Here is a 27,954-nt window from a genome sequence, read left to right on the forward strand (position 1 = left end):
TGTGAGTTAGAATGCAGAAGAGCAAAGTATTATGTTATATGTGCATTTAGGAGCTGCTAATAAGCTAACAAATGCTGTGGCAGGCATAAAATGTAGCTCCATGTAGCCCTTGTAGCTTTCTACCTGTAGATGACTTATTTCAACTGTCCCAGGCTTGGCTGGTGACCGTATGCCAGCGTTTGGTGACAGTAACGCTTCCTCTTCGTAACTGCAGTTGCCTGATCTTCAGAGGCATAGGGACAGTCAGGAACCATGCTGCAAACCCAGACAGTAACCTGATGGTCAAAAACCTCAACCTGGGATTTCTTTCACTCAGTCTATAAATATTGCCTCATTTTATCTGACTGCAGCCTGTCACTTGCTTGCAAGCATAGGTGCTGTGTGCTGGGTTGTTTGGACAAACAGACTAGGTAGGATTTATTAGTTTATAGCTTGACTCCAAACCGTGACCTTGCAAGTGAGAAAAATTGGTTTAAAGCTTTCTTCTTTTATTCCTTCTCTGAAGAATGATTTCATTAAAATGACGTTGTTCTATTTTGTGGGTCTCCCTTTGTGTGTGTAGTCATGTTGGCTTGTTTTATCATTAAAAATAGGCTCGTACTGTTCCATGCTGCTGTTCTTCCTGCAGAGCAAGAAGAATGGGAGCTGGGTTGTGCTCTTAGGCCTCCATCCATAGCATTGTTTCCTAAATGCATGTCTGCTGCTGTGTGCCTGCCAGCCTGCCAAATGCTGTAGGAGTTGCATGAATGTCAGGAAGGTCTAATGCAGGACGATTTGAAAGAGCATGGGAATGCCTGAAAAAGAGAACATGGGTGCAGAATTGGGCCTTACATATACTATTGGTAGTGGGATTGATGGCTTGAAAACGGGGTGGTGAGGGACATTGTACCCAAATGTATTTAGTGATGGTTGAAAAAAAAATAATCAATCTAGATTTTGGGAAATCTAAACTGAATTTTGGGAGTTATTTCTTAGTTAGCTATATCCTAGGTTTGCTGAACCATCAGCCCTGTTCTCAAGTAAGTTTTTTGTGCTCTTGATTTGTTGAGGGGTTTTTTTTGTTTTGGTTTTTGGTTGGTTGGTTGTTGGTTTGATTTTTTTTGTTGTTTGTTTGTTGGTTTGGTTTTTTGTTTGGTTGGTTTTGGTTTTTTGGGAGGAGGTTGTTGGGGTATTTTTTCCTACATGTGAACACCTAGAGGTTCTTCAAAACACTTTTTGCCTGTGCTGTTTCACCAGTCAAGGTACCACTTGACCTCTGAATCTTGATGTATTTCTGATAACAAACTAGGAAAAGAAGGAACCTGTATTTTCCAATTTCTTGGCAGGCAGTAGCTCTTTTCTCTGCTAGATTGCTCAGGAAAGAGTCAGATGTTAGACTTGGATGTGTCTCACTGGTCTTTTCAGTCTTGACCTGCATCACCAGTGGATTTTCAGCTAGGTTTTTTGACCTTTGAATAAGAAGCTGACTATAGAGGGATTTTTTTTTTTTAAATATACATAAATAATGTAGAAGGATCTTTTTTCTGTTGTCCTCACTTTTAAGGAACCAGGAGGAAAAGGAAAATGCATGAATTTATGGATTTTGGAGCCGTAGTAAAATGTGCTACTTAAATAATTAACTTTGTGTCTGGGAAATGTTGTTAACTGGATTTTTTTTTTTTTTAAGGCAGCAGAGAAGACTCATGTTTTATTTTAAAACTGAAGCTGTTCACAGCTGTAGGAGCAGGCTGAAAACCAAATTAAAATGACAACAGTGTTAGTTTCTTTTAATAACTGTGGAAGTCTGTATGCTAGGTGTACCTCTCCTTGCCTGTTGATGTATGACTTCTGCAAATATTTTTTGTGGTCTGACCCTGGGAATTTCTGTCCTATCAATCTTGCTCATTTTCAAATCGGGTTCTTAATAGTTGGTAATAGTGTTGTTTTGGAAGGGGGTGTTTGTGTGTCTTGTGAGAAGATTAGAGACTTCTTGCATTTCAGAGTAAAGGATTTTGGAAATTTCCATTTAGCAGATATTTTCCAAGGTCCCTGAATACAGCTGCTTTTCCTAAATAAGGGTCACTAAAGTGTGGTTTCCCAAACAGTGGTGTGCATGTCTGCAGTAGGATATAGAAAATCTAGTTATCTACTTGTTTCCTGTTGAAGGAAGAGGTTGTTTAGGCAGTTAAATGTCACTCCTACACCTGCAACTTCCATTAGTATTGTACATTAGTATTCCTTCTGTGATGATGGTACCCAGGGAAAACTAAACTTAGGAATTCCTGAGTTAGAGTAGCATGATTATTTTTAGGGTTGTTTTAAGTGAAGATTCAGTGTTCCAGCTGGGGTTTTATTCAGTGAAGCATCCAGAGATAACATGCTTAATGTAGTAATGACTAAAATGTCTACCAGTTTCATGAAAGTAGCTTTATAAATCTCTTGCACCCTGTGTTACAGCAAACAACTACTACCACTGTAGTGCTATTGTAAATCAGCAGTTGGTTTGACTCTAAAATTATGTGGTCATTGCAAGGTGACCTAATGCAGTAGTTGATGTAAGTGCACACACACCCTGAGTCTCTAAAGCTTATTGTCTGGTAGATGGGAGGAAAATGATGAATGTCACTGATTGTAGAATGGGTGGCAGTTATTGGTCCTGGTATTTCAACCTGATTTCTGTACTGCTTGTTTTTCTGCAGCTTGGCAATCTGTGATGTAAAAATCTCTTCCTAAATAAACACCACTGAAATATTTCATGGTGTCAGTAGAATATGGAAGTTGTTACATGGGTTGTGTTTTTAGGATGCTGTTGACGCGAGGCAGGACCATACGGGACGATTCCAACTCTGTGTGCACACCTGCAGGGACACAAATAGACACATTTCTGAAAGTCACATATGAATGTCAGCATTTTAAGCAGAATAACGTGGTGCTTCAATTGACAATGTCTACTTACTCTAAAGCAGCCTTATAACAGGCTCCATACGGGACCTTGTTGTTTTGCTTATCTTATAATGTAGTTGTGGACATTTGTAAAAATTAGGCAATTAAAAAAAAAAACGAAACCCCGAGGTGGGAGGGTAATGAAATTTAGTGTTAGATATAACTGTTTTGAGTAAATGTCACTCGACTACAAAGAAAAGCTCTGCAGGTTGTTTCAAAATTTATTGGAGATACTATTAATATAAAAGATGCTTCTGTGTTGATATGTGGTAACAATTTTAAATGGCTTTGCACAGTTGTTACTGCACTGTGCTCCAGAATTGAGAGAACATCTTAGCACTTCCTAAAGACTCCTCAATGAAAAGAAGAAAAATGATCCTTTACTTTTCCCCCTTCCTATGATCACAGGGAGCACACACTAGTAAGTCTTTTGCCCAAAGCTGTAAATAGTTGTAGTAGTTTGTAGAAGCTGGACTCTTGCCCTGTGTGACAGAATAGAAACTATGGAGGTATTAGAAAAACATGATGGCACATACAGTTTTAAAAGGTTTTAGGTTTTAAAAGTTTTAAACGGTCAGTGTAACATAGTTTCATTAATTTTCTTTGACTGCCATAGGAGGAAAAGTGTAAAATAATGTAGCAAGCACATCTTAGAGTGTTACAGCAACACTCACTGCTGTTTTCTTGCCATGGTGTGAGTACGTTTGCACTTGCAAAACTCATACAATAAGTAATAAAGCTGTTTGACTAGTAGTCATGTTGATATAGCATTAAAAATCATAGTTATGGTAAAATCATACTATTTCAAGCTTTTGCAGCATTAGTCATGTATAAAGGGAAATGCTTGCTGTTAAAAAATATTTTATCTTGTTACTGTACTATTTTTACCTTAGCCAGAAAAATAGCAAGGCTACCTATACTATTTGTAATGCAAATATGAAACCTTTTTACTCTTTGCCTTGGTCTCAGAAGCATTATCTACAGACTTTTAAGATGTTTTTAAGCAATCTTTCTTCTAAAATTCACCTTTGAAAATAACATCATCCCCATTTTCAATCAAAATTAATTGCCTTTTAGTTGCCCAACTTTTAAAAAGAAATTGTAACATTGTTTTGAAGTGCTCACTATTGTGCAATTAGCAAGCTAAAACTAGTGGTTATGGCAATATACATTTTTGCTTTATATTAAAAATTGCTACAATCAGAATATTTGGAAAAACAAGCTTTAGCAAGGGCTTTGATGTCCACTTGTGTGCTATTTGTCTTGTAATATTTCAGTTCTTCGTCTTCTTTTTTTTGTTAGAGGTGAAGCAAAAGTGTGCATCTTTCATTGTCAGACAAGGAAAATAAAGGAAACTTCCACCCACTTTTCTCCTGAACTATTCCTTGATATTCTAAAGCAAAAATAATCCTTTGGTTAAAACTCCAAGGGTGGCATTGACATGGCCGCAGCCTTCAGGCTTCAAACAAAATTTCCATTTAATTGCTTGTGAATAGTCATGTCTCTCTTTAAATTTTCATCAAATTTCTTTCAATTAATATGGTATTTTATAGAGGCAAGGCTCAGTTTTTGCATCTGTGCACAGGAGCTCCCTATATATTTGTATCTTTAAAAAATTTTCCTTGGAAGTGTACAGAATACTTAGAAGCTACCAATAAGAATATCTAAAATGTTTTTATGTTAGTCATGCTGGGTTTTGTCTTTTTTCCTCTGTTGGTTAGTCTGTTTCTGAAACAATAAGTGTATGAAACAACAGGCTCACTTCAGATTTTTCTGCTTGGATGAGTGACATGAATCTGGAAAGGATTTTCTGGGTCACTGCCATTACACACTTGGGCAGCACACTCATAACTTTGTCTCGCTTCAGTCTGAAAGGCTTCTCTGCCACAGCTCCTGTGGAGTCTGATTTGGAGAATCTCTGTGGTTCATTAGATAGCCTTCTTTCAGCTTCCTGCTCATTAGGCTTTACACCTGCATTGCCTTTTACTGGAAATACTTCTTTTTCCTCCTTTCTATTTCTGGATAGTGATCATACCCTCTCTCAGTGTGGGCTGAAAAAGCTGTGCTCTTCCTGCACTTTGTCAAGTATTAGTTTTTCTTCTTCTGATAATCCTGGTGATTTTTCTCTGACTCTGTGTATGTGTATGGCTTTAAGCTATCTTTATTTAAAACACACAGCTGGGAATGTGTGCAACATTTCCAAATAAGGTCTCTGCTGGGGTCGTGGAGAAGAGCCCAGAACTGTATTTCTGGAGGATGCATGCTGTGATCGTATTGGGTTCTCCTTCTGCTGCATCACCTGAACAATTCAGTCACCTTCTGATCAGCCGATACATGGAAACTTTCTCACAGTGATTTCTCACAGGGACTTTTCCAGGTTGTTGGTTTTTGTTTTAAAGTGCGTGATTTCACATCTTTTCCTACTGCTCATCTCTTGTATCAACAGTGTCTTTTTCCACAGTGATGCCAACAGTTTTTTTCCTCCACTTGGAAAGAGGGGAGTTCTAAGATATTTTCTATATCCATCTTTCACATCTCATCTTAAAAAAACCCAAAACAATTACCTGAGTAGCCCTTAATTTATTTTTCTTTATTCTAGAATCAATTAACTTTGATTTCTTTTGCTATTTTAAGTTAGCTCAGGGCAGTAAAATTCAGTGCAGTGGTTCAGTATTAAAGTGGAGTGGTTCGGTATTAAAGTGCAGTAGTTCAGATTAAATGGTTGCAGTTCAAAACTGAGCTATCACTTCATGAATGTTTGAAAAACTTCACTGAGTTTTGTTAGATTGGCTAGAATGCTGTAATCATGAAGTATTCTGTGATCAGGTGTAACACACCCCACCACCAACACATGGTGTGGTATAAGAGCAGCCCTCCTGATGGGGAGGCTTCAACACTTGGAACTGTAGGCATTTCACAGGGTCTTTGCTTTAACACTTAAGATGTGCCCAGGATATGTGTTTTCACCTGTGGGGTAAACTCTTTACTTTTCTATTGTGGTTTTTAAATTCTGAGTGGTGCTTTAAAGCTGAAAATAAAATCTGGGTGCAGGTGCCATCATTTTTACCCCTGCTGGTGTAATTGCTTTTTAGCATCCCCCCAGGTCTCCTTGTGAGACTGCTGTGTAAGTAATCCAGATTGAGTCTGTAAATGAGATATACATGAGCATTCTATTATTTATTTAAAATATTCTGCAGGATTTAAAACATCTTCCTTGAAAATGTTTGAACTAACATTTCCTGTAAACATATGTGCCCACATAAAGTGTTGTTGAATTTTTTTTGTTTTTATGTCCCTAGGCATAAATTTTTTGTCTGGTTTCCTGTGGAAACAAAGTTTGTGACCAGGCTCTCTGTTCCTTCCTCTCCCACAGTTGCTTGTAATAGGCCACAGAGTTCAAAATTTAACCTTACAAGCCTCCAAAAGCCCTGAAAGTGGGCCATTTAGTTTCCAACCCAGCAGTAGTTCTCAGCATATTAAACACCCAAACAGCCACAAATGGAAGTGTTTAGAAATACTTATTGTGGGAAAAAAATCAACATACATTTTCTTAGTATGAAAATCAGTTATTCCCAAGAGAGAGATCTCTGCAAAGCTGGGCTTTGTTATTTTATTTCTCCTCCACGTATATTAAATAATAGGGAGCCTTTACAGAAGTTCAGTGACTGAGCTCAGTTTTCTACTCTCTTTCCCTAGAGATATTTCAGAAGTCAGTTGAAATGCCTCGGAACAGCCTTTCCTTCAACCTAAAAGGCAGTCATCAGTGAGTGCCTGTCCCTACTTGTCAGTTATCATTATGTAGATTTCCACAAGATCAATTCCCTTCCCAGTTTTATTCAGTGTTTTTGGGAAGCTGTTAGTTTGTGAGAGGGTGTGGGCTGTGCAGGCTCTGTCAGGGCACTTAAATGCAAGTGCTTGGTGGGACAGCAGGGTGCTACCAGGAGTGACAGGCTGCGTCCCTACAGAGACTCCTATGATATAGGGACATATGCAGACATAATACACCGGAATAGGAATTCTGCTACTCAAAGCAAAAGTGGCTAAGAATAGGATTTGACCTAAATCTGATCACTTTATGAAACAAAGCAAACAAAGTAATATAAAATACTGGATACTTAATTAAAAAGAAAAGAAAAAAGGAGGCAAATTTGAAAATCTTGCTTGACTCTCTTCAGGAAGGTTTCACTTCCACTGCACTGTTTGGAAAAAAAATCACCAGACCATGTTTCTACATTTGGTTAAGGATGTCAAAGAGTTGTCAGTACTTAAATGTATATCCACAGTCAAAACAGTTGTAGAACAGTCTTTTTAGCTTGATCCTCGCAGCAGAACTGCTGTAACTTTAAGGACATCAGAGTCCATGTTTTAAAAGTACTGAATTATCCTTTGTTGCCCAGTGAAGAAACTATACTTTTACCAGATATTTTCTGATACAGGCTTCTGCATAAATGCTAAATAAAAATCTTTGGATCTTGCATATTTATTCTGTTCATTGTAAATATGTTATAAATGTTTGAGTTTGGATTTTCAGAAATCTGAGAAAAACTTCCGAAAACTGTTTAACATTATTTAGTTTAGTTTAGCATGATTCAGTTCAAATCCATCCTGTTGTTTTTTCTTTTGTATTTGGGGTTCACTAGCACTGTAAACGTCTGTATAAAACAGTTTTTCTTTTTTTCCCCCCCACTTAATTTGAGCTGTTGCCAATAAACTGGCATTTGTGTTTCCTGAAGGAATAGTGTTTACACCAGATTTTCTGAAGAAGACACTTTTGAATATGAAATGCTGCATTGAATCTGTGATTCAAATACTTCCAGAAGGAAGAACAAATGCTAACACATTCAGACATAAAACAGAGAAGGTAGTTAAGTTAAACAAGAATGGATATGTTTCAGTGATGTATTTCTTACTTTTCCTTTAAAAAGAGTTGCTTCTGAGAGTTCCTTCATTCCCCAGACACCCATTGAAATTTTACCACCCCTGTGCCTCTGCAGAAGTCAATAGTCCTTAAAGCAAAGGATTGAATGCATGAAGTGCTCGTAGGATTAGCTGCTGAGAGCTATGAGATGTGCAGTAAGTGGCAGTCAGTGTGTGTTTTGTAAGGGGAGCAAAATGAAGTTCCTGTGCATTCACTCTCTCTTGCTCTCTCCCTGAGACCAGCAGCTCACATTGCATTAGCTTGAATCTCTGAATAGCTTTTTTTGGGAGGCTAGCTATAGCAAAATACCAGTGGAGGAAAATATTAAAAGCTTGCCATGATCTTTCATGGCATCCTTGCAATACTTTTCTTTCCTTCTTTTTATTTTTGGTTTGGTTTTCTGTTAGAGGTGTTCTGCTGTGGGCTTTGTATACAAGCAACTGCTTAACAGCAATAGTATCTAAATGCAGTGTCTTCAGAACACAGGTTGTGTCTTGTACTGGATTCAAGATAAAGAACATTCTTAAGAGTAGGTCTCTATGAAATTTCACGGTTTCATAGAAAGATGTCTATTCGAGGAAACTGTAGAGATTCAAAATACATGGGGTATTGTTGTGTAAAGTGAATGATTATACAGAAGACATAATTCAAGCCAGAAGGTTTTTATTTAAGTCTTGCAGATGTTTTCATAGAAAGTACATAGAAGCGTCTCAATCTTTTCCACCCGTAGGTGCAAGGAAATCCTGCTTCCATGGGAATTGCATCCTATATTTAATTGTATAGAGTTTGCACTTTTAGTTTAAATTTTACTCTGCATGGACATGTCAGCCTGCATCAGGTCTGTAGATGGAATCGATAGAAATTACTTTATTATTCTGTAATTACTTACATTGAGTGCTGTGTTTAAAATCACTCAACCATAAAAATGTTTTCCTTGATGTCTCTCTTGGTTAGTGAAAGAATTATGTTGAAATAGCATGTTCATGAATGCCCAGCATTTTTACAAATATTTCTTCCTTATCTTATTAAATACAATAAATGTGGGCATAGCTTTAAAATACAAAATACAGCAGATGTACCAACATTTAATATAAAAAGTAGTGTTTCTATAAAATATTGAAATAAAGTGTTAATAATTTTATAGAGTACTGAAGAATACTGCCTTGGTGATCTACACGTTTGTAGTGCAATAAAAATTTTAGAATTTCTATCCTGGTGAGGAAAAAAATAATGAGAAAGACTAAGGCACAGTAGTGATTTTATTTGTCTGCTGTTGTTCTCCCTTCACAAAAAAGACAGAACCTCAAAATAAGTTTGTTGTAGCTTACTTAGATTTGTGGGACTAAGTGTTTCTCCTATAAAAGGAATAACCAACATTTAAAAAAAAAAAATTATGGTGGCTTTTATTATATGATAGCTTTCATTATTTTATTAGTAAAGAGCTGCTACAAAATAAGTGCTCAGATGCATGTGTTTAGAGGTTGAAGAATCAGTGTTTGCTTGTGTGTCTTTAATTTCAGAAAGTGGAAATAGAGGCTATAAGGGTGATAGTTTGTGTTGTTTTATGTCTACTTGCTTAGCCTGTCTCTGTGGCGCTTAATTATGTATAAAATCATTAATTGGGAATTGCATAACAGAATGTTACACCTTGGCGCTCTTTAATCCCATCTTTTTTGCAGATGTACTTCAGTCACTTTGCAGGCTTTATAAATCTTTCATAAAGTGCTGAGCAGCCTCCAGTAGAAGACCTTGTTTATAAAAGGCTTGCTGATATGTTTGCCTTAAAATGAGGGGTATATTGAAGCTTTCCAACCAGAATTTGTCTCGTAATTTAAAATTACTTTCTTGTGTCTGTCTTTCATGTTGTTGCATTAATACTTGTTTTCACATATAACTGCATTTAAAAAAATAAAGCTCCAAATGAAAAAGAAAAACCCTCAAAATAAAAGAAAAAAAAGAATACTATTGAAAGAAAGAAAAGGTTTTGGTGTAATTTCACTTATTTTTTGGCTGTTCTCATACCTTTTTATGCTATACATATCCAAGGACTGCCATTTCTTGTCCAGTAAACATTTTCAAAATTTTTTTATCATTTTTAAAAAATACTGTATTAGTAGATAAGTCCAGTGATTTCTTGAATAGAAGATGCCTTTTGTTGTAATGAAAGGCACGCTGGAGGGTAGGAGAAAATAATGGTGTTCTTAAAATAGGAGGAACACATTCAGAGCAAAGTAATTGTTAGTTTTGCATGCATAACATGGTGACTCAGTTTGAGGGTGGAAGTAATAAAATGGTGCTTTAAAGATAGGAAGATGTGATAAGGTTTACAGTATTGTACAGTTCTAAATGGATGTATGTCTTTGCCCTTAAGATAGTTTCACATAATTGTTTAAGTTTTCGTTTGGTTTAGGGTTTTCAAGAGGTAAAAATCGGGAGTTCCTAGATGTACTGTTTTAACTCTGGTTTCTATCCGCGTGTGCCATCTGTATAAATGTGTGTGTGTGTGCATGTATGCTTGCTTATTAAGAGCTACATTATAAATATAAAATACTGTTTTCACCTCTGTCAAATTAAGAGTAGGGCTTAGATCATAACTATTTTATCGGGTCATGTTTTGTATTAGAAACTTTTGTCCCTGTTACATGTGTTTAGAGCTATGCATACATCACCTTAATGTTTGTCACTTACGAAGGTTGTGCTGAGACTAGGTTGTCAGGACAGTTTCTGACCCTTTTCATGATTATTAATTACTTAAACTAGTGTACATATACTGTGTTTTGGAACTATATTTACGAAAGAACAAATCATGCATTAACTTTTCTAAATTACCCTGCTGCGTTTTTACTCTGTGTGCTAGTTCTTTCTGATGGTGACTCAGTGTTCAGTAATGAAGTTAAGAAATAGTGTAGGTGTTGGCTTCAGCAAAGCTGTAGTTTAGTGTGGTGCTTGTTATGTAAAATACAAAAGTTGCTTTTGATCCTTATTACTTTGAATGAGTTCTTAAATCTAGCCATCATTTAATGAAAATGGAAAACAAGATAAAAGTGACAGTTCAGTTCTGATGCCGTTTGTGGTGGTGTCAGTCTGTGGTGATGTTTCTGAAGCAGAGGGTAGGTCTTTAGGCTTTCTCATACTGTTCATGGTCTGGTGGATAAAGCATGTGCTAGATCTAGCCAGCTTCAAAACAGAACAAGAAAACCTTTATTTTTACTGCTATACTAAATACTGAACTCAGTACTAAACTATAGAACAGGATGATAGCTCAATACAAGCACAAAGTGCTTAATAATTTAATAATAAAGTGATACTCAGTAGCACAGCAAACATACCCATTGTCGTGAAGTTAACTGCCCAGAGATGGTTCCTAGCAAACTTTTTCACTGAGTTATAATAGCGCCGTTTCATGCTGTTATTTTCTAATCATGTTCCACTGCAAGTAAGAAATTAGATATAAATATCCCAGTTTGGGGTAGACAGCTTTTTGTGCTGGTTGTTGGATGTTGCATTTTGTCCTTGTTCTGCTTAAATGAGAAACATTTACCAAATGTTGTGCTCCAGGAGTGAAAGGCGTAGCTGGTATTGGGTTCGTGTGGCAGGATTTTGGTAGTGCGGGGCTACAGGGCTGACTTCTGTGCGAAGCTGCCAGAAGCTTGCCCCACGTCTGATGGAGCCAATGCCAGCTGGTGCCAAGATGGACCTGCAGCTGGCCAAGGCTGAGCTCATCAGCAATGGTGGTAGCACCTCTGGGATAACAGAGTTAATCAAGGAGGGGAAAAGAAAAGCTGTGCAATGGCAGCCACAGAAGAGAGGAGTGAGAATGTGATAGAAACAGCTCTGCAGACACCAAGGTCAGTGCAGAAGGCGGGGCAGGAGGTGCTCTGGGTGCTCCAGCAGAGATTCACCCAGCTCATGGTGAAGACCGTGGTGAAGCAGCTGTACCCCTGCAGCCCATGTTGATACACAGGGAAATAGAGGTCCACCTGCAGCCTGTGGAGGAGACCCACACCAGAGCAGGTGGATGCCTGTGGAAGGCCCATGCTGGAGCAGGCTCCTGGTGGGATTTGTGACCCTGTGGAGAGAGGAGCCCACACTGGAACAGGTTTACTGGCAGGACTGTTACCCCAGAGGGGACCCACACCAGAGGAATTTGTGAACTGCAGCCCATGGGAAGGGCTCACTTTGGAGATGTTCATGGAGGACTGCCTTCTTTGGAAGGGGAACAGTGTAAGGAGTCCTCCACCCGAGGAGGGAGGAGCGGTAGAGACAACGTGTGATGAACTGACCGCAGCCCCCACTCCCTGCCCCTCCACACCACTGCGAGGGAGGAGGTAGAGAATTTGTGAGTGAAGTTGAGCCTAGGAAGAAAGGAAGGGGTGGGAGGAAGGCATTAAGATTTGGGTTTATTTCTCATTATCCTATTGATAATAAATTCAATTAATTTGTTCCTAAATTGGGTCTGTTTTAGTAGTCTCACCATGACAGTAACTGGTGAGTGATCTCTCCTTGTCCTTACCCATGAGCCTTTCGTTGTATTTGCTCTTCCTTGTCCAGCTGAGGAAAGTGACAGAGTGGCTTTGGTGGGCATCTGATGCCAAGCCAGGGTCAACCCACCACACTTTTATATAAGACTTAGGCACATGTGGATTTTCATTGTCATCAGTGCTTTACTTTTTTCCCCGTTGTGTACAATGCAAATATTAAATATTGTAAATAGCAGTATGTGGCTAAGATAAAAATGTGTGTATTTCTCACACACATTTTTCATTGAGTTTACAGTGTAAATGTTTCAGCTTATTTAATTTTTGTATTTTATTTTTTTCTTCATGCAGTCTCTCACCTTAACTTTGGGGGGTAGGGCAGTTGAAGTGGATGCTGCTTTCGGGCATGTAGCACAGGGATGTAGTGTTCTGCAAAGATGTGAGCATGTGCTTTCTGCTTGTAAATAGTCCTATTTGATTAGGATCAAAGTGACTAGTTAGGTTGCCTAAAGAAAAATGCCTGCTTCTGATCTTCTGTCACCACTTGGCAAGTCCAGCTCATGCAGCGTGGCTTTGACTTGAGGAGTTACTCTGAAACCAGTAATCACCAAGCATTCAGCTGATTGTCTACAGCCAAAAAGATTCAGAAGGCTTGCTTTTATTTGCAGTGTATTCAATCAGTTATTGTGGAATCCCCTGCCTCTTCCTTTTGCCTGTTCAGTAGTGAAACATAAATCCTTGCTGTTCATTTAAAACAGTGAGTGCAATCATTATATTAAACATAGGTTGATTTCACTTTTTAATGTACTAACTGGATTTGCTTTGATGAAAGGTTCTTTAAAATTTTTTTGGTGCATTGATAAAAAAATAAATGCTGTTGTTAATGACATGGAGATATTTGCAGGGCACTAAAAAATTGAACATGTTTGGCTGGGTGGCACACTGTATTCATATACAGTTCCCTGTGGAGTTAATATTTATTTGAGATTGCAGTAGTTAATGCTTTAGAAAAGGTAAAACTCTCAAAATATATCTGTGTAAATTATCATTAAATGTGTGAATCTTAGACGATTTGTGCTTGTCTCTTAAAATAATGTGTAGGATTTCTACTTTGAAATAAAAGTGAGCTGCTTCCATTATGAGAGACTGTACTTTGAGAAGCAGTCATCAACACATTGCAAAAGCTGTGGCAGTTATTTTCCCTTGCATTCTACCTCTGGCATATGTACTTATTTGCAGAATGGCTCAAAAATTATTAAAAAAAAATTGACAGTGGCCTGAATATCAGTATATATGGTTCCATTATGAGATAATTCAAACTTAGGTTGAAAAGCAAAGTAGCAAAGACAACAGATGCTATAATGCACTCCCTAATGCTGTATTTTCTCCTTCTGATACATCATTAACAGTGGTGAGCATAACAAGATTTTTCTGGAGGCAGTATTCATGGCTGTGTGTATTAGAGTATTGCTTTTGTTAATTGCCTTTTCTTTGTTGATGAAGATCAAATCTAGCTCTGGGCTTACTGAAGCTTTTTAGGATTATTAGTATCTGGTTGCTGGTTTTAGCCCCTCTTTCAGGTAAAACACTAGGAAAGAATTATTTAATATGTAGCCATTTTTGCTATCACTGATGCAGTCATTCTGTGATAATGAAGAAATCCTTTTCAGATGTATTAGAATAGGAATTGCCAGTTAGTCTAAGTAAGACTAAGGTTTGCAGTTGTCTGTGATTTTCACTGCAAAGCCTAAAGCCAAGATTCTTTCAGGGCATGTTCCATAAACAGAACTAAACAAGGCAAATAGCAGTAAAATCATTCAGTATCTTTAGCTGTACAGAGCTAATAATTTTTTCAAGCACGCTTTCTTGTGACTTGGAGATGACTTTTTTCCTAGCCTTTTATACTGATCAGCTTATTCTCTCTTAATGCTGAACGAGGTCTTATTTCCATCCAGGGAGAATGGTAATAATGCCAAGGTAGCATTCATAATTGACCTGGATGGACACACTGCATGCGACATTTTTCATACAAACGCAACTTCTTAGAGATGAGAGTATCTGCCTTGTCTGAGTTGAAACAAATTAATGAACAGAGTTTTTTTCTTAAAATTATTGAAGAATTTATTGTACACCAAAATTGATGCATTAACATACTTTTATTAACTAGCTGTGGGATGCAGGCTTCTTGGGGAGAGGAGTAATTTGCCCCTGAAATAGCATTTAAATATTTCTTCAGACAGCAAATATTTTACTTTGTCAAAGTTCACTTTCTGCGGTCTCGAAATTTTTACAGTTCTTAAAGATTTTCATGGGAACTGTGGGCATAAAGCAATAGTGAAAATATACATCACAAATCCTGGTGAATGATTGTTAAATGATCAAATATACTGTCTCAATTCATTCTTCAGCACTGCATATGAGCAAACTATTTTCAGGATTACAGCTCCTTGTAATTATATCAATCTTCCCACATTTCCTATTTGCTGTCATATTATTTGGCTCAAAGTATAATGGATAGCTCAGTGACTTGGATTTTCCTTGTCTCTAATGTACTTTGTCAACTTGAGAAACAAAAGAGTTTACCAAATCCAGAGCAGTGCTTGTTGATTTTTAAAATTATGTGACTTTACTCCCTTGTTAATTCCCATTCTGCAGGAAACCATTGGTTCTGGAAGTAGCACAATATTCATATGCATTTTAATTCTATCCAAACCCCATAGCAAGCTACTGAAGAGTTTTGGCATATTGCTTCACTTGTCCTCAGATACATGTTTGTATTAAATCTCATACATTTGCAACAATTTGGTGTTTTGATAACCTCTGCATGAGTTAAAAAGCTGCAAAACTCAAAATTTTTGTACTGCATTCTCAAGCCCCAGTGATTTTCTCAATCTAGTTGGTACTGGCAGAGAGTAAAGTGTGACATATATGATTTGAATTAATTTTGCTGTGTATCTCCCTCAAATTGTAATGATGCTTTTTCTGCTCCACCTATAGCTTCCTGCAGATTTCACAAAGCTGCACCTTACTGACAGTCTCCACCCACAGGTGACCCACGTTTCATCTAGTCACTCAGGATGTAGCATCACTAGTGATTCAGGAAGCAGCAGCCTTTCTGATATCTACCAGGTAAGACTGGAAGGGATGCTGATGGGAGGTGCAATTGCCAGCAGTTTTGCATTTAGTAGCTGAATGCCCTTGCTATTGCCTATTGTCAGTTTTTGTCTGAAGAAGTGCTCAATAGACTTCAAAAAACTACTTTTTGTTTGAATTGTGATAATTTCAGGCTTTTCATGTGTTGGCTTCATAATGTAGAACCTCTTCAGTGGTGGGAAGAAACAACTATGCTATAAGCAGCCTGTGCTGGCCTGGCTTGAGGGACATATTTCCATTTCCCCACCCTGTAGGAATTTGATGCCAACCTCAGCAGTGCTTTCTCTCCTGGCCATCCTCAGAAAGGTGGGGAGGTTGAATTGGTGTTGCTTTTTAAAGTTACACTTCTGAGGTGGCTTCTTCCTGTAAAGCTCTGTGCTGTTCATTTGGAACAGCCTGAGTTTAGAGAGACTCTGAAACTGATCCAGAGTTTAAATATAAATTGGAAAAAAGTTTAAGTGAAATAAAATGAGGAATTATGCATTTTTCACTTGATGTTTACCGTTCTTGGAATATTGGAAGAGGATTTGTCCTGATAGGAAAGTGTACCAATTTGTTACTCTGAGAAGAGGGAATCAAATCCAATTAAAATACATTTCTATCAATCATAAAGTAGTGAGACCACTTCAACATGAAGTACTGTTAACTAGAAGAAGAATAATGTTTTTTTGAGATGCTTCTGAAATTGCAAATGTAGTCGTTTTAACAATGGGAAAAGCATATCTGCAAATACATACAAGTTCAGCTATGGTCGTAGTTGTAGAATATAGTCTCCTTCAGGTGAATAAGCTTATAGGCTTTTTTTTTTGTGAAGAAAGATAGGCTATAAAAAGGTCCCAGTTCAATTTAGGCAGTAATTACAATAATGCAAAGGTTTATTTCTGCAAAATGATCAAATTAGCTGAACACTTCAGGCATAGCATGTCAGTCAAGTATGTTTGTCAGAATTTCTTCTGAAGACAGGATTACTTTGAGACAGGATTTAGGTTTATAGCATGAGAGTGAAGAAGATGTAAAATCAGTTTTGTTCTTCTAGCCTTATATAGATTTTCATTCCTTTTGTTACAAAGATTTCCAGTTTAACAGAAAGATAACAAGTACCTCTAGAGGCCCAGTTGTATGTGGCATGTAGTTACAGTCATACAGTTACTCTTTAGATAAGTTGGAAGTAAATTTTTTGCAAAAACTTTCAGCAAAACATTCGTAACTGTGAAAAAGATCATTGAATTTCTGTGCAATTAAAAAACCTCCAACCAAACAATATAAAAAACTAAAGAAACCTCAGAAAAATATTTCTCTCTGTAGTTGCCAACCTGGTCTATGACTCCTACTAGTTTCATTTGCAGTGAAGGAATCAACGTAATGGTTGGTGAGAGTTTGGAGAGAGTTAATGGTTTACTGAAGTATTTACACAGAGAAAATTTACTTCTTAAGTATTATTTTAAACTTAATTTACAAATATAATGCATAATCCATTCTTAAAAGTATTATCAAATTTCTTCAATTAATCTGCAATTAATATCACATTTAAAGGTGACTTGGCACAGAAATCAAGAACTGTGTAGCTGTAAAATGTCAAAGTATGAATAATAACCTATGTCCATATCAATATCCAGAAATATGACAATGTACTGTAGAATGCAACATCATGTTTTTGTCTTAGTACATATACTTGAAGGAATGTTTATTAAGGAAATGGTAAATTCAGGTGTGGAAACCGATAAGGTTTTTAAATTCTTGAATTTAACTTAATGGTACCAGGTATTGTTTGACTTGATTTCTCAAATTGTGGTCAATCATTAATTTCTGGCCTCAAATTCAGTCACAAAGGAATGTAATGTAGCAGTGTTAAGCTAGGTTAAAGTACTGCCAAAAAAAACCCCCAAACCAAAACAAAATAAAATGGCTGTAAATTGAATTCTCTAGGGCCAAGTTAAGGATTCAATAAACAGAAATATTTTTTTAAACCAAGAGAGTGGACCAGTTGTTCTCTCTCAATTGTTTGCCTTTTAATTCTCTCCCAAGTGTTTATTCAAAAACAGTAAACCATAACCACATCATCAACATGTTATTTTTTTTACTTCAATCTTAGTAAGTCTTAGGCAATGCTCATGATCATTGTTCCTTGGATCATTCCTTTGATTCTTATTTTCTGTATATAATGGCATTTTTCTGTTCAGTGGGGTGGACTTCTGTTCATTATGGCTAAGTAGAAAGCAATGATTTAGAAAGATCATCATCTTGTCATGCAGTTGATAAATTTATTTTTTTTTAAATTATACAGTTATTTGGATCTTTACTACTGAAATCTGAAGTAATGATATGTCATGTTTGCATCCCATAAGTTTTAGGTCTTTAGCTTTAAGAGCAGCTGCTTCCAGTGAAAATATGTTCATGGCCTTTTAAGATTTTTTTAATAAATCATGAAGCTGAATCTTCAGATGCTTTAAGCATTGAACTGAGAATACTTCCTTTTAAATATTAATGTGGTATCTAAATTTGTTTGTCAAGCATTGCACATGAAAGAACTTCTTTTAGAATAAGAAGTACTAACCAAAATAAAATCAACCTCTGTGTTTACCCCACCCAAGTTTCAAAAACATTTCAGGTGCCAATTAGTAAGGTCCTTAAATACTGCTATTTTTATTTTAGGAAATAAGTTCAAGTGATGAACTCTGTAGGGTGACTTGGGAGGAGGGGGATGCTGAATGTCAGTAGATCGTGTGTTGGCTTTTATTTGCCAAGAACAATTCCTTGCATCTGTCTTTTTTTGACTTGGCAAAGCACATCATTCACTGCTGCTTCTCATGTATGGGTGCTTGCTCTGGATTCCTAGGCTTAGTTAATGGTTCTCACATGAACGCATATACCTGTCCCTGTATGCTCCTAAATGCTTCCTACACCTGTTATATATATTACCAGATGATGATCCTGGTTGGAGAGTGAGGAGATTTAGGTTCATGAACATGTGTTATTCCCCCTCCCTGTTTCGGGAAGGGTTGTGGTTGTGTTGGCTGAGCTCTTTGCCAGCCTTTCTTTCCCTTATCCTGTCCTCAGACTGGTGGCTTCCTGCCACCCTTACATGCCCTCTGGTGCCTGCCCAGATACCACTGTCGGTACAGGAAACCAGGAACATCCTTTCTGAGACCCTCCCAGGATGTGTGTATTGCTTGGAAATTTTCAAGATGTCAGCTTTGTTTTCTCATGATTCTGATACGGTAGCTCCTAGAAGAAAGGTCCACCCTTCAGCAGCTCTTCCTGAGGGAGACCAGTCTTTTGTCTCTCAAACCAGAGGGTCCATGCAGCCTGCCCTTTAGTTACTGTATGCAAAATAAAGAGGTTTTACCTTAAGATAAAGCCAGTCTTTCTGACTGTATCAGCTGCTGAAGTGCAGGGCTCTGGCTAATGCCAGAATGGCTGGAATAGCTCAGGTAAACTGTCCTTTTAACTGCCCCCTGCCACCCTTGAAGTTTCAACGAAGTTCCTAATTGCTCCTGTAAATTCAGGTCCTCTTAAGGTACTCTGTAACTTCCAGAGTCCATGGTCTGTATGTCTGTGGTCTTGGCAGATGTTGCTCCGTTCTGAGAAAGAGGCAATTACTTGGCAATAGGGGAGGACGCTGTTCATGGTGTGCTTTGTCTGGATTGTTACACTTTTCCATCTTAAGTGAGGAAAACTGCTCAGACTGACTTCTGTGACAGATGTGGGCTGCTGTGTTGTAAATTTTGTGCTAGATAATGAAAGAACAAATATGGGAAGCACTATGAAAATCTTGGACTGAAGGAGTTTTAAGGTATTTCATGGGCATTTGCACTTGTGTCCAATGTAGCATGAAAAAATATTACTACCTTAGATTTATGTATGATTTCTGTACATGTAATAATTATAGCTGACTATAGTACAAATGATAGCTGTTTAATAAACAAATACATATTACAATTATATGGATTGAATTTCATCTTAATTTATTGATGTTGTAAACTTTTACTCAGTCATCTGAAAGCTAATTTAAAACAAAACCCCAAATATGATTTCTCTCTGTGGAGAAGCTGAATCCAGCGTGTCTATATGACACGAGGGAATATTTCAAGCTGATGTGACTTTTGCAAGTCATTTCATGAGACAGGTAGAGGCAATGTTCTTGGTGTTTTGTATTAGTATTGGCTTAAAAATTAGAAAGTAAAAAGCTAATGACATTCTTAATTTCATTTTTTAGTTTATACTTTAGCCCTTAAATGACAATGGTTGAAAAGTAATGTGAAGGTGGTTTTTTTGATCTGAGCATGGCTTCTTTCTTTGTTAGCTTCATGGAATTGAAGGACTGCACCAGGCAAGGAACATATTTCTGGTTTGTGCAAGAAGTTTCTTCTATTCTTGGTTTTTTTTTTTTTTCCTTTTTTTTTTTTTGTCCCTGGTATTTTTCTCATGCATGTTTCGAGATTTTGGATTGTTGGTTTAGGTGGCAACAATAGTTACAAGGGGAATTTAGTCTTCAAAATGATACAATGTTTCCTAAAGAAAGTAATTAAATTTTTTTTTTTAAAGTAAAGGTTCAAATTGTCTATTTAAAATACTAAGAAATCAGTAGTTAGTGTGGTTACTTTTACAGGTTTTTTGTCTTTATGTTATCATCAGTTGGAAGTTTTTCCCAACCAGTATAGAAAGAAAACCATGAAGGCCACTTAAAACAGAGCCAGTCATTTTGTAAGCAGTTCTCCAAGTCTTCCCACTTTCTTTCCTTTAGTAAGGGTGGGGTGTGTGTGATGAAGCAGTTGTTACACTGGAGTGAGAGTATCTTGACTGTGTAAAGGTAGAGATCGCCCTTGACCTCTTCTAATCTATGTTTTTTCAAGAAACTCAAAAATTCATTGGAGGAAGAGGGAGTGAGGCGGTAAATGAAGTCATCTTCTTTAGCTGCTCATGTTGTCCATCACCTCTCTCATGTTCATCTTCATGATGCCTTTAAAAAATGAAAGACCAGTAGAGTTGGGATTAACCACTTTCCTCTCCTGCCTGTTTAAAGTGACCAGAAGAGTCCACCATTTCCCCAGTCTGCCCAGCTTGACCTAGGGGGAATGAATGCTGTTCTTCTTCTTAATCCTCGCCTTCTTCCTCTAGTCAGTCAAGGAACGAAAGGCTTACCAAGAACTTAGACAAGGCTTCTTTTACTTTACGTATTTGTATTTCACAGTGTTTGTTTAATTAGCTGTTATGACTTAAATCTGAAAGTGTGCTTGGATTTCAAGATCCTCAGCAGCTGAAGCAACGAGTTTTTTATTGGTGCAATATTAGCCTTTATAGCCGCTGCTTAAAATTGGTCAGATTCTCCTCAGGTGTCAAATATGAAATACTCCTTCAACTCAGGCTTTAAAACATCTGTCTTAGTTTCTTAGCTCTCATGTTGGTGATGTGACAAATAAAATATTAGCCTGTCACTATTAGGAGATTCCTTTGAAGCTTCAAAAATTTTCTCCACAGTTGGAAAGATGACACAAGAAATTTGCTATTCCAGCTGATATTCAGACTTTGGAGAGACATTGTTTTGTACTTCAGGCTGCAACCAGAATTTTTCTTGGATGCAGTCTTTTTTAGATTTATTTAAGTGAAACTAATTTCTCTTATTGCCCAAGAAGCAAAGTACAACATGCACCCCGGAATGGAAATTCTGAGGTGTATTTCATCCTTCATTACACGCCCTGAGAAGATCTAAGCCTCATGATTGACTGTAGTACAAATCCTGTTGGATATTCATCTTGTGTTCGGGTTTTCGGAGGCTGAGGTTCATAAGGAAGCCCCTAGGCCCAAAGGAGCTCATGGAGGTTTCCCCTTCAGTCTTAGACAGATGCAAAGCTATTGCTTAATAACTAAGGGTTCCTGTGCAGACATGTGTGGCTTTTCTCACACAGGAAGGGGTACAAAAGCACTCAGTGTAGGTGGGTCATGAAGTTTAATGCATCAGCAAGAGAACCGTGAATACTTGATATCATACATGATGCTACTAAGCCTAAAAAAGCTATTTACGATGTATAAACGCAAGGAGCCCCCGTGGGATGAGGTTTTCTTGATTTTCTGGTTTGCTTTTTGGTTGTGTTTGTTCGTCTGGGTGTTTGGTTTGGTTTTTGTTTTGTTTGTCATGCAGAAAGGCTACATTTCTCTTTCTTTGCTATCTTTTGCATGATCATGAGTTGTTTGAAAAAATGTATTTTTTTCCTCAAAAGAGGTTTTAAAGGTGTCCTAAATTAACAAACCTTCTTATTACTTTGTGGGTTGTTGCATTCAATGCTGAGCTTCTTTGTTGCAATGGTTTGGATTTTTTGATAGGAAGTTAGAAATAGTTGCTTTCCATCCACCAATAACTTCAGTTGTCAGAAAAAAACTTCCAGCAAGTGTAAAAAGTGATCATCTTTGGGAAATCCTGTAGCCTTTAGTAGTATTTGTAAAGTGTTTTCTGAGTACAAAGTTACATTGAGTTCAATGTGAAAATCTGTTTTAAATAACATCAACTCTTCTTGATAATAGAGCTTCAAGAGTTTTCTAGTTTTGTTTTATTGCTTTAAGACAGTAAAATAACTTATCTTTTGATAATCAGATTTTGTACAATAGATGGAAATTTCTCATCTATGTTAGCATTGTGTGACTAAATTAAGTCCTGCATTCATTTTGCTAATGTGCTTTTGAGAGAGCTTAATCTGGGCAGGTAGGAGGGGCAGTTGTTAGTAATGGGAAGGTTTGCAAAATTGACTGTGAATCAGTCCCACTGTCGCTGGAATTGTCACTGTTGGAGACTTCAGATTCTGACAGATTGGTGTCATAAGATGTGTGTCTACTGACTCATCGCCACTAATTTTTCCACCAGTCACTTTTGATGAAGGCTATTTTGAAAGAGTAGTTACAGCAGCTGTTTCAAATGTATCACAGGGAACATGCATGTTAAACACAGTAAGACTGGTAATAAAAATATTGCTATCTGTGCTATCATTTTTGGGATTTGTTTCTATGCCAGTAACATCTTTCCTTATCGTGGTTAAAATTTTTTCTTGACAAAAGCAAACTCAAAAAAGCCACAAAACCCCTAAAATCAACAACAACAACACAATAAACCCCAACCCAGAACCACAAAGTGAGAATAATTTGAATATTGCATAGATGCTGTTATCGTGCTTTTTATATTAACAAGGCCCAGTTACTAAGCTTGTGTTGTGCTGTAGGACAGAAGCATTTAAGACTCTCACTAGCTGCCCTGATCCCTCTCCAGCCATATGCTGCTGTTCATGAGGTGGCTGTGTATAGTAGCATTAAAGTAGCAGATGTCAGCCGTAGATAGGGAGGCAGGAACAGGGGAGGGGAGATGATTCTACAAAATTACCAAAGCAATTTCTCTTACCTTCTCTGTGTTTAGAGAGTGACCTAGTTTTGTGGGCTTTTTACCAGCTTGGGAAAGATTGATGAAACAAGCTTTAGTAGGTGTGTTTGTCCCATGTACTATATTTAAAGTAGACGTGAATGCATTGTGTGCTTCCAGGGTCTCAGAAACCGACCACCCCCTTAAGGCCTGTGAAGCTGGATTTCTCAAGCCAAGGCTTAAAATTTGCTCATTAGAGTCTTGCATTTCCTTAAAAATTGTCATAGCTGAGCCTTGGCAGCTGCTGTGGTATTAAATCAGGTTCTGAGAAAAAGCAGCCGTATCATCCGTGATAGACAAGTGTTTGTGGGATTTATTAAGTCTCTGGTCTTCAAACTGAATCATTAGAATATATTTACCTTTAGGTGCTATACTAATGACCTCAAGCTATATCTGGACTATGTTTTCATTCATTTTAATACAATTTAAAGGAGGTTAAGTTTGACAGATATTCTGGGTAGTCCATCTGTGGTGTTTAAGCAATGACTTTGTGTTTTTTCTGCGTCTGTAAGTTCTTAGGCAGTTTATCAGCAAATGAAAGCCATATTTAACTATGTACTGGCATTGTAAAAGAAAAATACAATCCTAGGTGACTGAGAGATAGCAAAATTCCTGTAGCATTTTGATGCTATTCTTATTTCCCCAAACTGTCTGTTTAAAATTATATTGCTTTCCTAAGTGTCTGAAAATGTAAAGTTGGGGTGAGCACAGAAATTGTCAAATGAACTCTCTATTGAAAAAATTATATTCAGCTAACAGTCCAAGACATTGTTGCTTGAACTGTAACAGCTTTCAATCCCCCCAAGACCCACAGATTAAATAATGTCTGTTGAATCCTTTGCGTGTGTGACTGATTGAAATAAATGTTAAAAATCCTATTTAAACACAGTGAGTTTGGATTGATCAATTGTTAGTTGTTTTAAAATGATGTATAAAGAAAAAAGCAATATAAAAATATTGAATAAATTTGAGTAATCTGCTAAATAACAGAATTAATCTCTGTACATCTAACCAGAAAACTGCAGCAGTAAAGAACACATTTGAATGTTTTTTAATTGTTTATACATTAATTAGGCTACAGAAAGTGAGGCTGGTGATATGGATCTTAGTGGATTGCCAGAGACAGCAGTGGATTCTGAGGATGATGATGATGAAGAAGACATTGAAAGGGCGTCGGATCCTTTGATGAGTAGGGATATTGTTAGAGACTGCTTGGAGAAAGACCCAATAGACAGAACAGATGATGACATTGGTAAGTATTGTGATGTAGTAAAATACTGTCAAACATGTTCTTCACCTCCAAAAATTTACTTTTTGATCTTGCAGTTTTATTTTAATCATTGGCCTTTGTAGTTGGCAAGTTTAGTGTTTATTATTATTGTTTTTTAAATATATACGTAAAGTGAACAAGTAACAGCCAAAGAAGAAGAGGAAAACACACATAATATGGGTGAAACCTATTACTTGCTGGCCCTTTTGATCTCCAGCTTCAGCTTCTAATTGATATCAGAACAGGTTTATGAAGAAAACGTCACTGAAAACTGCAAAACAGACAGAACCTTGGCAAAGTCAACATTAATGTCAACTCTGCTTCTCACAGTATATTTTTAATTGTCAGTTGTGACATTGTGACTTGACATTTGTGGTAAATATTGGAGCCTTAAAAACCTTAATGTAAATGTGCATCTAATCAAACTAATTTGCTATGTTACCATACAAGTAAATACATTGAAAGCAAAGCAGAACTAGAATCGAAATTTTAATCTAATCTGTTTCACTGGGTGAGGTATTTTTATTTTACTGAAGTATGACTAAATGGTGATTAAGGTTGATTATCAGATGATTAAGGGAGTAGAGCATCTCTTATGTGAGGGAGGTCTAAGAGAGCTTGGAGAAGCTGTTCAGCCTGGAGAAGACTCAGGGGTTCTCATTAAGGTGTACAAATACCCTGGGGTGAGGGTATAAAGATGATGGAGCCAGAGTCTTCTCAGTGCTGCCCAGTGAGAGGACAAAGGGCACAAACTAAAACATGGGAGGCTCCATAAGAGCACAAGGAAAGGCTTTTTTTTTTACTGTGACTGAGCACTGGGAGAGGTTGCTGAGAGAGGTGTTAACATTCCTCCTTGAAGATATTCAAAAGATGTTTGGATATGTTCCTGGGCAGCTGGCTGTAGGTGGCTCTGCTTGAGCAGGCAGGTTTGACCAGATGACTTCTGGAAGTCCCTTTTAATCATGACCTTTCTGTGATTCAGAGTAAATTAAAAATTAGGCAAAAGATGGGGTCCTATTGAACTCTTTCAGTGGACATTTTAGATCAAACTGGATGCAAAAATGATTTTGGGCATATAATCACTTGGCAGGACTGCTAAAATTGAGTTCTGTAGTTATGAACAGTATAAAAAATGAAAATACAGGAAGGTCACTGTTGAGTGCAAGCACAGCTCCAGTGCGTGTAGAAGACAGAGCAGCAGTAGTCAGTATTGTCTTTAAGACAATAATCCTGTCTGGTTCACCTGAGAGGAACTTTGTGAAACCACCAGACAATGATCAGGTACAATTTACTGTTAAGCCTAGCCTACGAGGGGATGGCTTTACCAAATAACTTGCTCAGTTTTGTGAAATTTGTCTTGCTGTGTTTTACACAGTCCTGTTCTAGTCATCATGAAATTATTGCCGTGACTGGAGTATTACAAGCATCATTGGTTGTATTCAGAGCTCTTGGTTACATTACAATTCTTCCATTATGCTGACTTTTACTTTGCAGGGTTTCTATTGATGATATGACCAGCCAGTCTGTGTCTACAAAATACCCAGTAATTAAAACAGGCCACTGTACATGATTTATTAGTATACAGAAACGATTGTGTAGCATTTTAGCTTAGGCAGCCTCAGGCGTCTTGCTGAAGAACTGTCTTTACTGTGCTTTGTTGTTTTGACATGCACGACTCAGTGGGCTTTTTCTCCTTCAGAACAACTACTGGAATTCATGCATCAATTGCCTGCTTTTGCCAACATGACAATGTCAGTGAGGAGAGAGCTCTGTGCTGTAATGGTGTTTGCAGTTGTGGAGAGAGCAGGAACTATTGTACTAAACGATGGGGAAGAGGTCAGTAGAAGTTGCTTTTGACTCTCCTATTATACCAAACATCCCAGATTCCACATGGTTAAGGTCCTCTTTTGTTACTTAAAAAAAAAAAAAGCAACATTCAGGTAAATAAAGCCTCTTTTTGTTCTGGATTTTCTGAAAGCTTTTGTTTAAGCACTCACACATTTCTTAAGCAGCAGAAACAAAAGAAAACATTCTTTGTACTGTACAATATGCTTCCTGCCTATTTGAACTCATGTGAGGAGTTTATTTCAGTGTTCAAGTGCTGTTTTAAAACTTTCTTTATTTTTTTTTCAGAGTCTTACATTACCTCTTAATATTAAAGATAAGCTTAATATCCCAGTTTTCTTCAGCTGGAAATAGCTGTACATTGAAGGAAAACCAGCATGTAATTTTTTTTAATAGGTGCTAAAAAATAACTTTTGCTTTAGGACAATTGTGAGAGTTGTATTTATATAGTATGCTATTGCAAAATTAAGTGATTTGGTCTTCATGTGTCCTGCAATGTTTGATTTGTAGCTGGATTCCTGGTCAGTCATTTTGAATGGCTCTGTGGAGGTGACATACCCTGATGGAAGAACAGAGATATTGTGCATGGGGAACAGTTTTGGTGTTTCCCCCACCATGGAAAAGGAATATATGAAAGGAGTGATGAGAACCAAAGTGGATGACTGCCAGGTAGAGTGTCTGTGATGCATGCAAATTCACACCCACACAGGTGTAGTGCAACTCAATAATGAGACCCAGTTTTATTTTAAATTGAATATATGTAAAATCTCCAGTGGGTAGCCCTGGACCATAGTTGGGCAGTATGGCTCCTGCATACCCACAGTCTGGGAAATAGAGCTATCTTTATCTGGATAAAGATATTATTTTGGATGAAGATGTTTGTCTACATGCTTTTTCCAGAGTGGGAGGGCCATCAGCCTCTTCCATGCATCCATTGCTTCCAATGTTCCTTAGTAGGATCTCAAGGTCCATTAGCCATTACAGGCTCTTTTACTTCTGTAGCAAATAGCCATTCTTCTTTGCTCAACTCAGCTACTGAGTATCAGAGTAATACAAACTGTATCTCCCATGGTTTGAGTGAAAAATCTAATTTTGGCTAATCTGACCTTTCAAGGAAAAAGGCTTGATGTTTGCTGTAATATAAGCAGTCAGGTGTAAAGAATGCTTTTCATAGCATAAAACTACTGGCTGAATCTGGGTATGTGGTTCCTATTTCCTTATTCCCATAGCGGAGCCTTGGGTGAATTAAGCATTTTGCTTGGTCCTAATGGCTAATTAGCTTCAAGTAGATGACCTCTGAAAGAGGTGTAGATGTGTAATAGAGTCACCTGCTTTAGCTTGCCCATTTAACTTCCAAAATGTGCATAAATGGTTTCTTGTTAGGGTAATGTTTTCAACAAATCCAAACTGTGGGACTTCTGTTTCAGCTACTGCTGGAAAAAAGAAATGGTGTGTAAATGAATTTAAAGAGAAAATACTGTCTCTGATTCTTTTGCCTTTCTCCTAAGTACGTACACAAGGATTTAACAACTTTTCAATCAGAAGAAACACTACTTCCTCTCAGTTAAATATCTAAATTCATATAATAAGACAGTTCAATCTTGCCCCCCAAAAGAGACAAAGGTATAACAATTTGTGTACAATGTTGTCTTTTTCTAGTTTGTTATGTTTGGTCTTGATTATATTTGCATACTGTAGGTATCAGGAGTATTTGTAAGATACTTATTCTTGCACTTACCCTTGGCTGAACTGAAGATTGCAGAAAATAATTTTCCTGCTATATGCTTTAATCTAGAAGTAATTTGTTTCTGTGTGCCTGCACTCATTAACTGAATAAATGTTAGTTTTCTTAATAATTGACTTCAATAATAATAGCTATAAAAAATGAAGATTATTTACCAAAACAGTAGTCACAAAAAATAAAAGCTAGGTTTTCACTTCAATCTTCTACCCCTTCTAAACACCT

General features: G+C 37.3%; 1 protein-coding gene across 16 annotated transcripts in view; it reads left to right on the forward strand.

The window, feature by feature from the left end:
• Positions 1 to 27,954, forward strand: part of RAPGEF2 (Rap guanine nucleotide exchange factor 2) — a 186,593-nt gene that overhangs the window by 123,467 nt on the left and 35,172 nt on the right. For 8 of the 16 annotated variants that reach the window (XM_032108462.1, XM_032108455.1, XM_032108460.1 and 5 more), the window contains 5 exons: positions 15,316 to 15,447; positions 19,775 to 19,819; positions 23,948 to 24,125; positions 25,843 to 25,979; positions 26,499 to 26,657. In XM_032108462.1, coding sequence (XP_031964353.1) covers positions 15,316 to 15,447; positions 19,775 to 19,819; positions 23,948 to 24,125; positions 25,843 to 25,979; positions 26,499 to 26,657 — 651 coding nt within the window. The remainder of the gene's footprint in view (positions 1 to 15,315; positions 15,448 to 19,774; positions 19,820 to 23,947; positions 24,126 to 25,842; positions 25,980 to 26,498; positions 26,658 to 27,954) is intronic. The other 8 variants (XM_032108470.1, XM_032108471.1, XM_032108458.1 and 5 more) reach the window with 2 other exon arrangements.

Source organism: Corvus moneduloides, chromosome 5 (genome assembly GCF_009650955.1).
Source record: "Corvus moneduloides isolate bCorMon1 chromosome 5, bCorMon1.pri, whole genome shotgun sequence".
NCBI classification, from domain to species: Eukaryota; Metazoa; Chordata; class Aves; order Passeriformes; family Corvidae; genus Corvus; species Corvus moneduloides.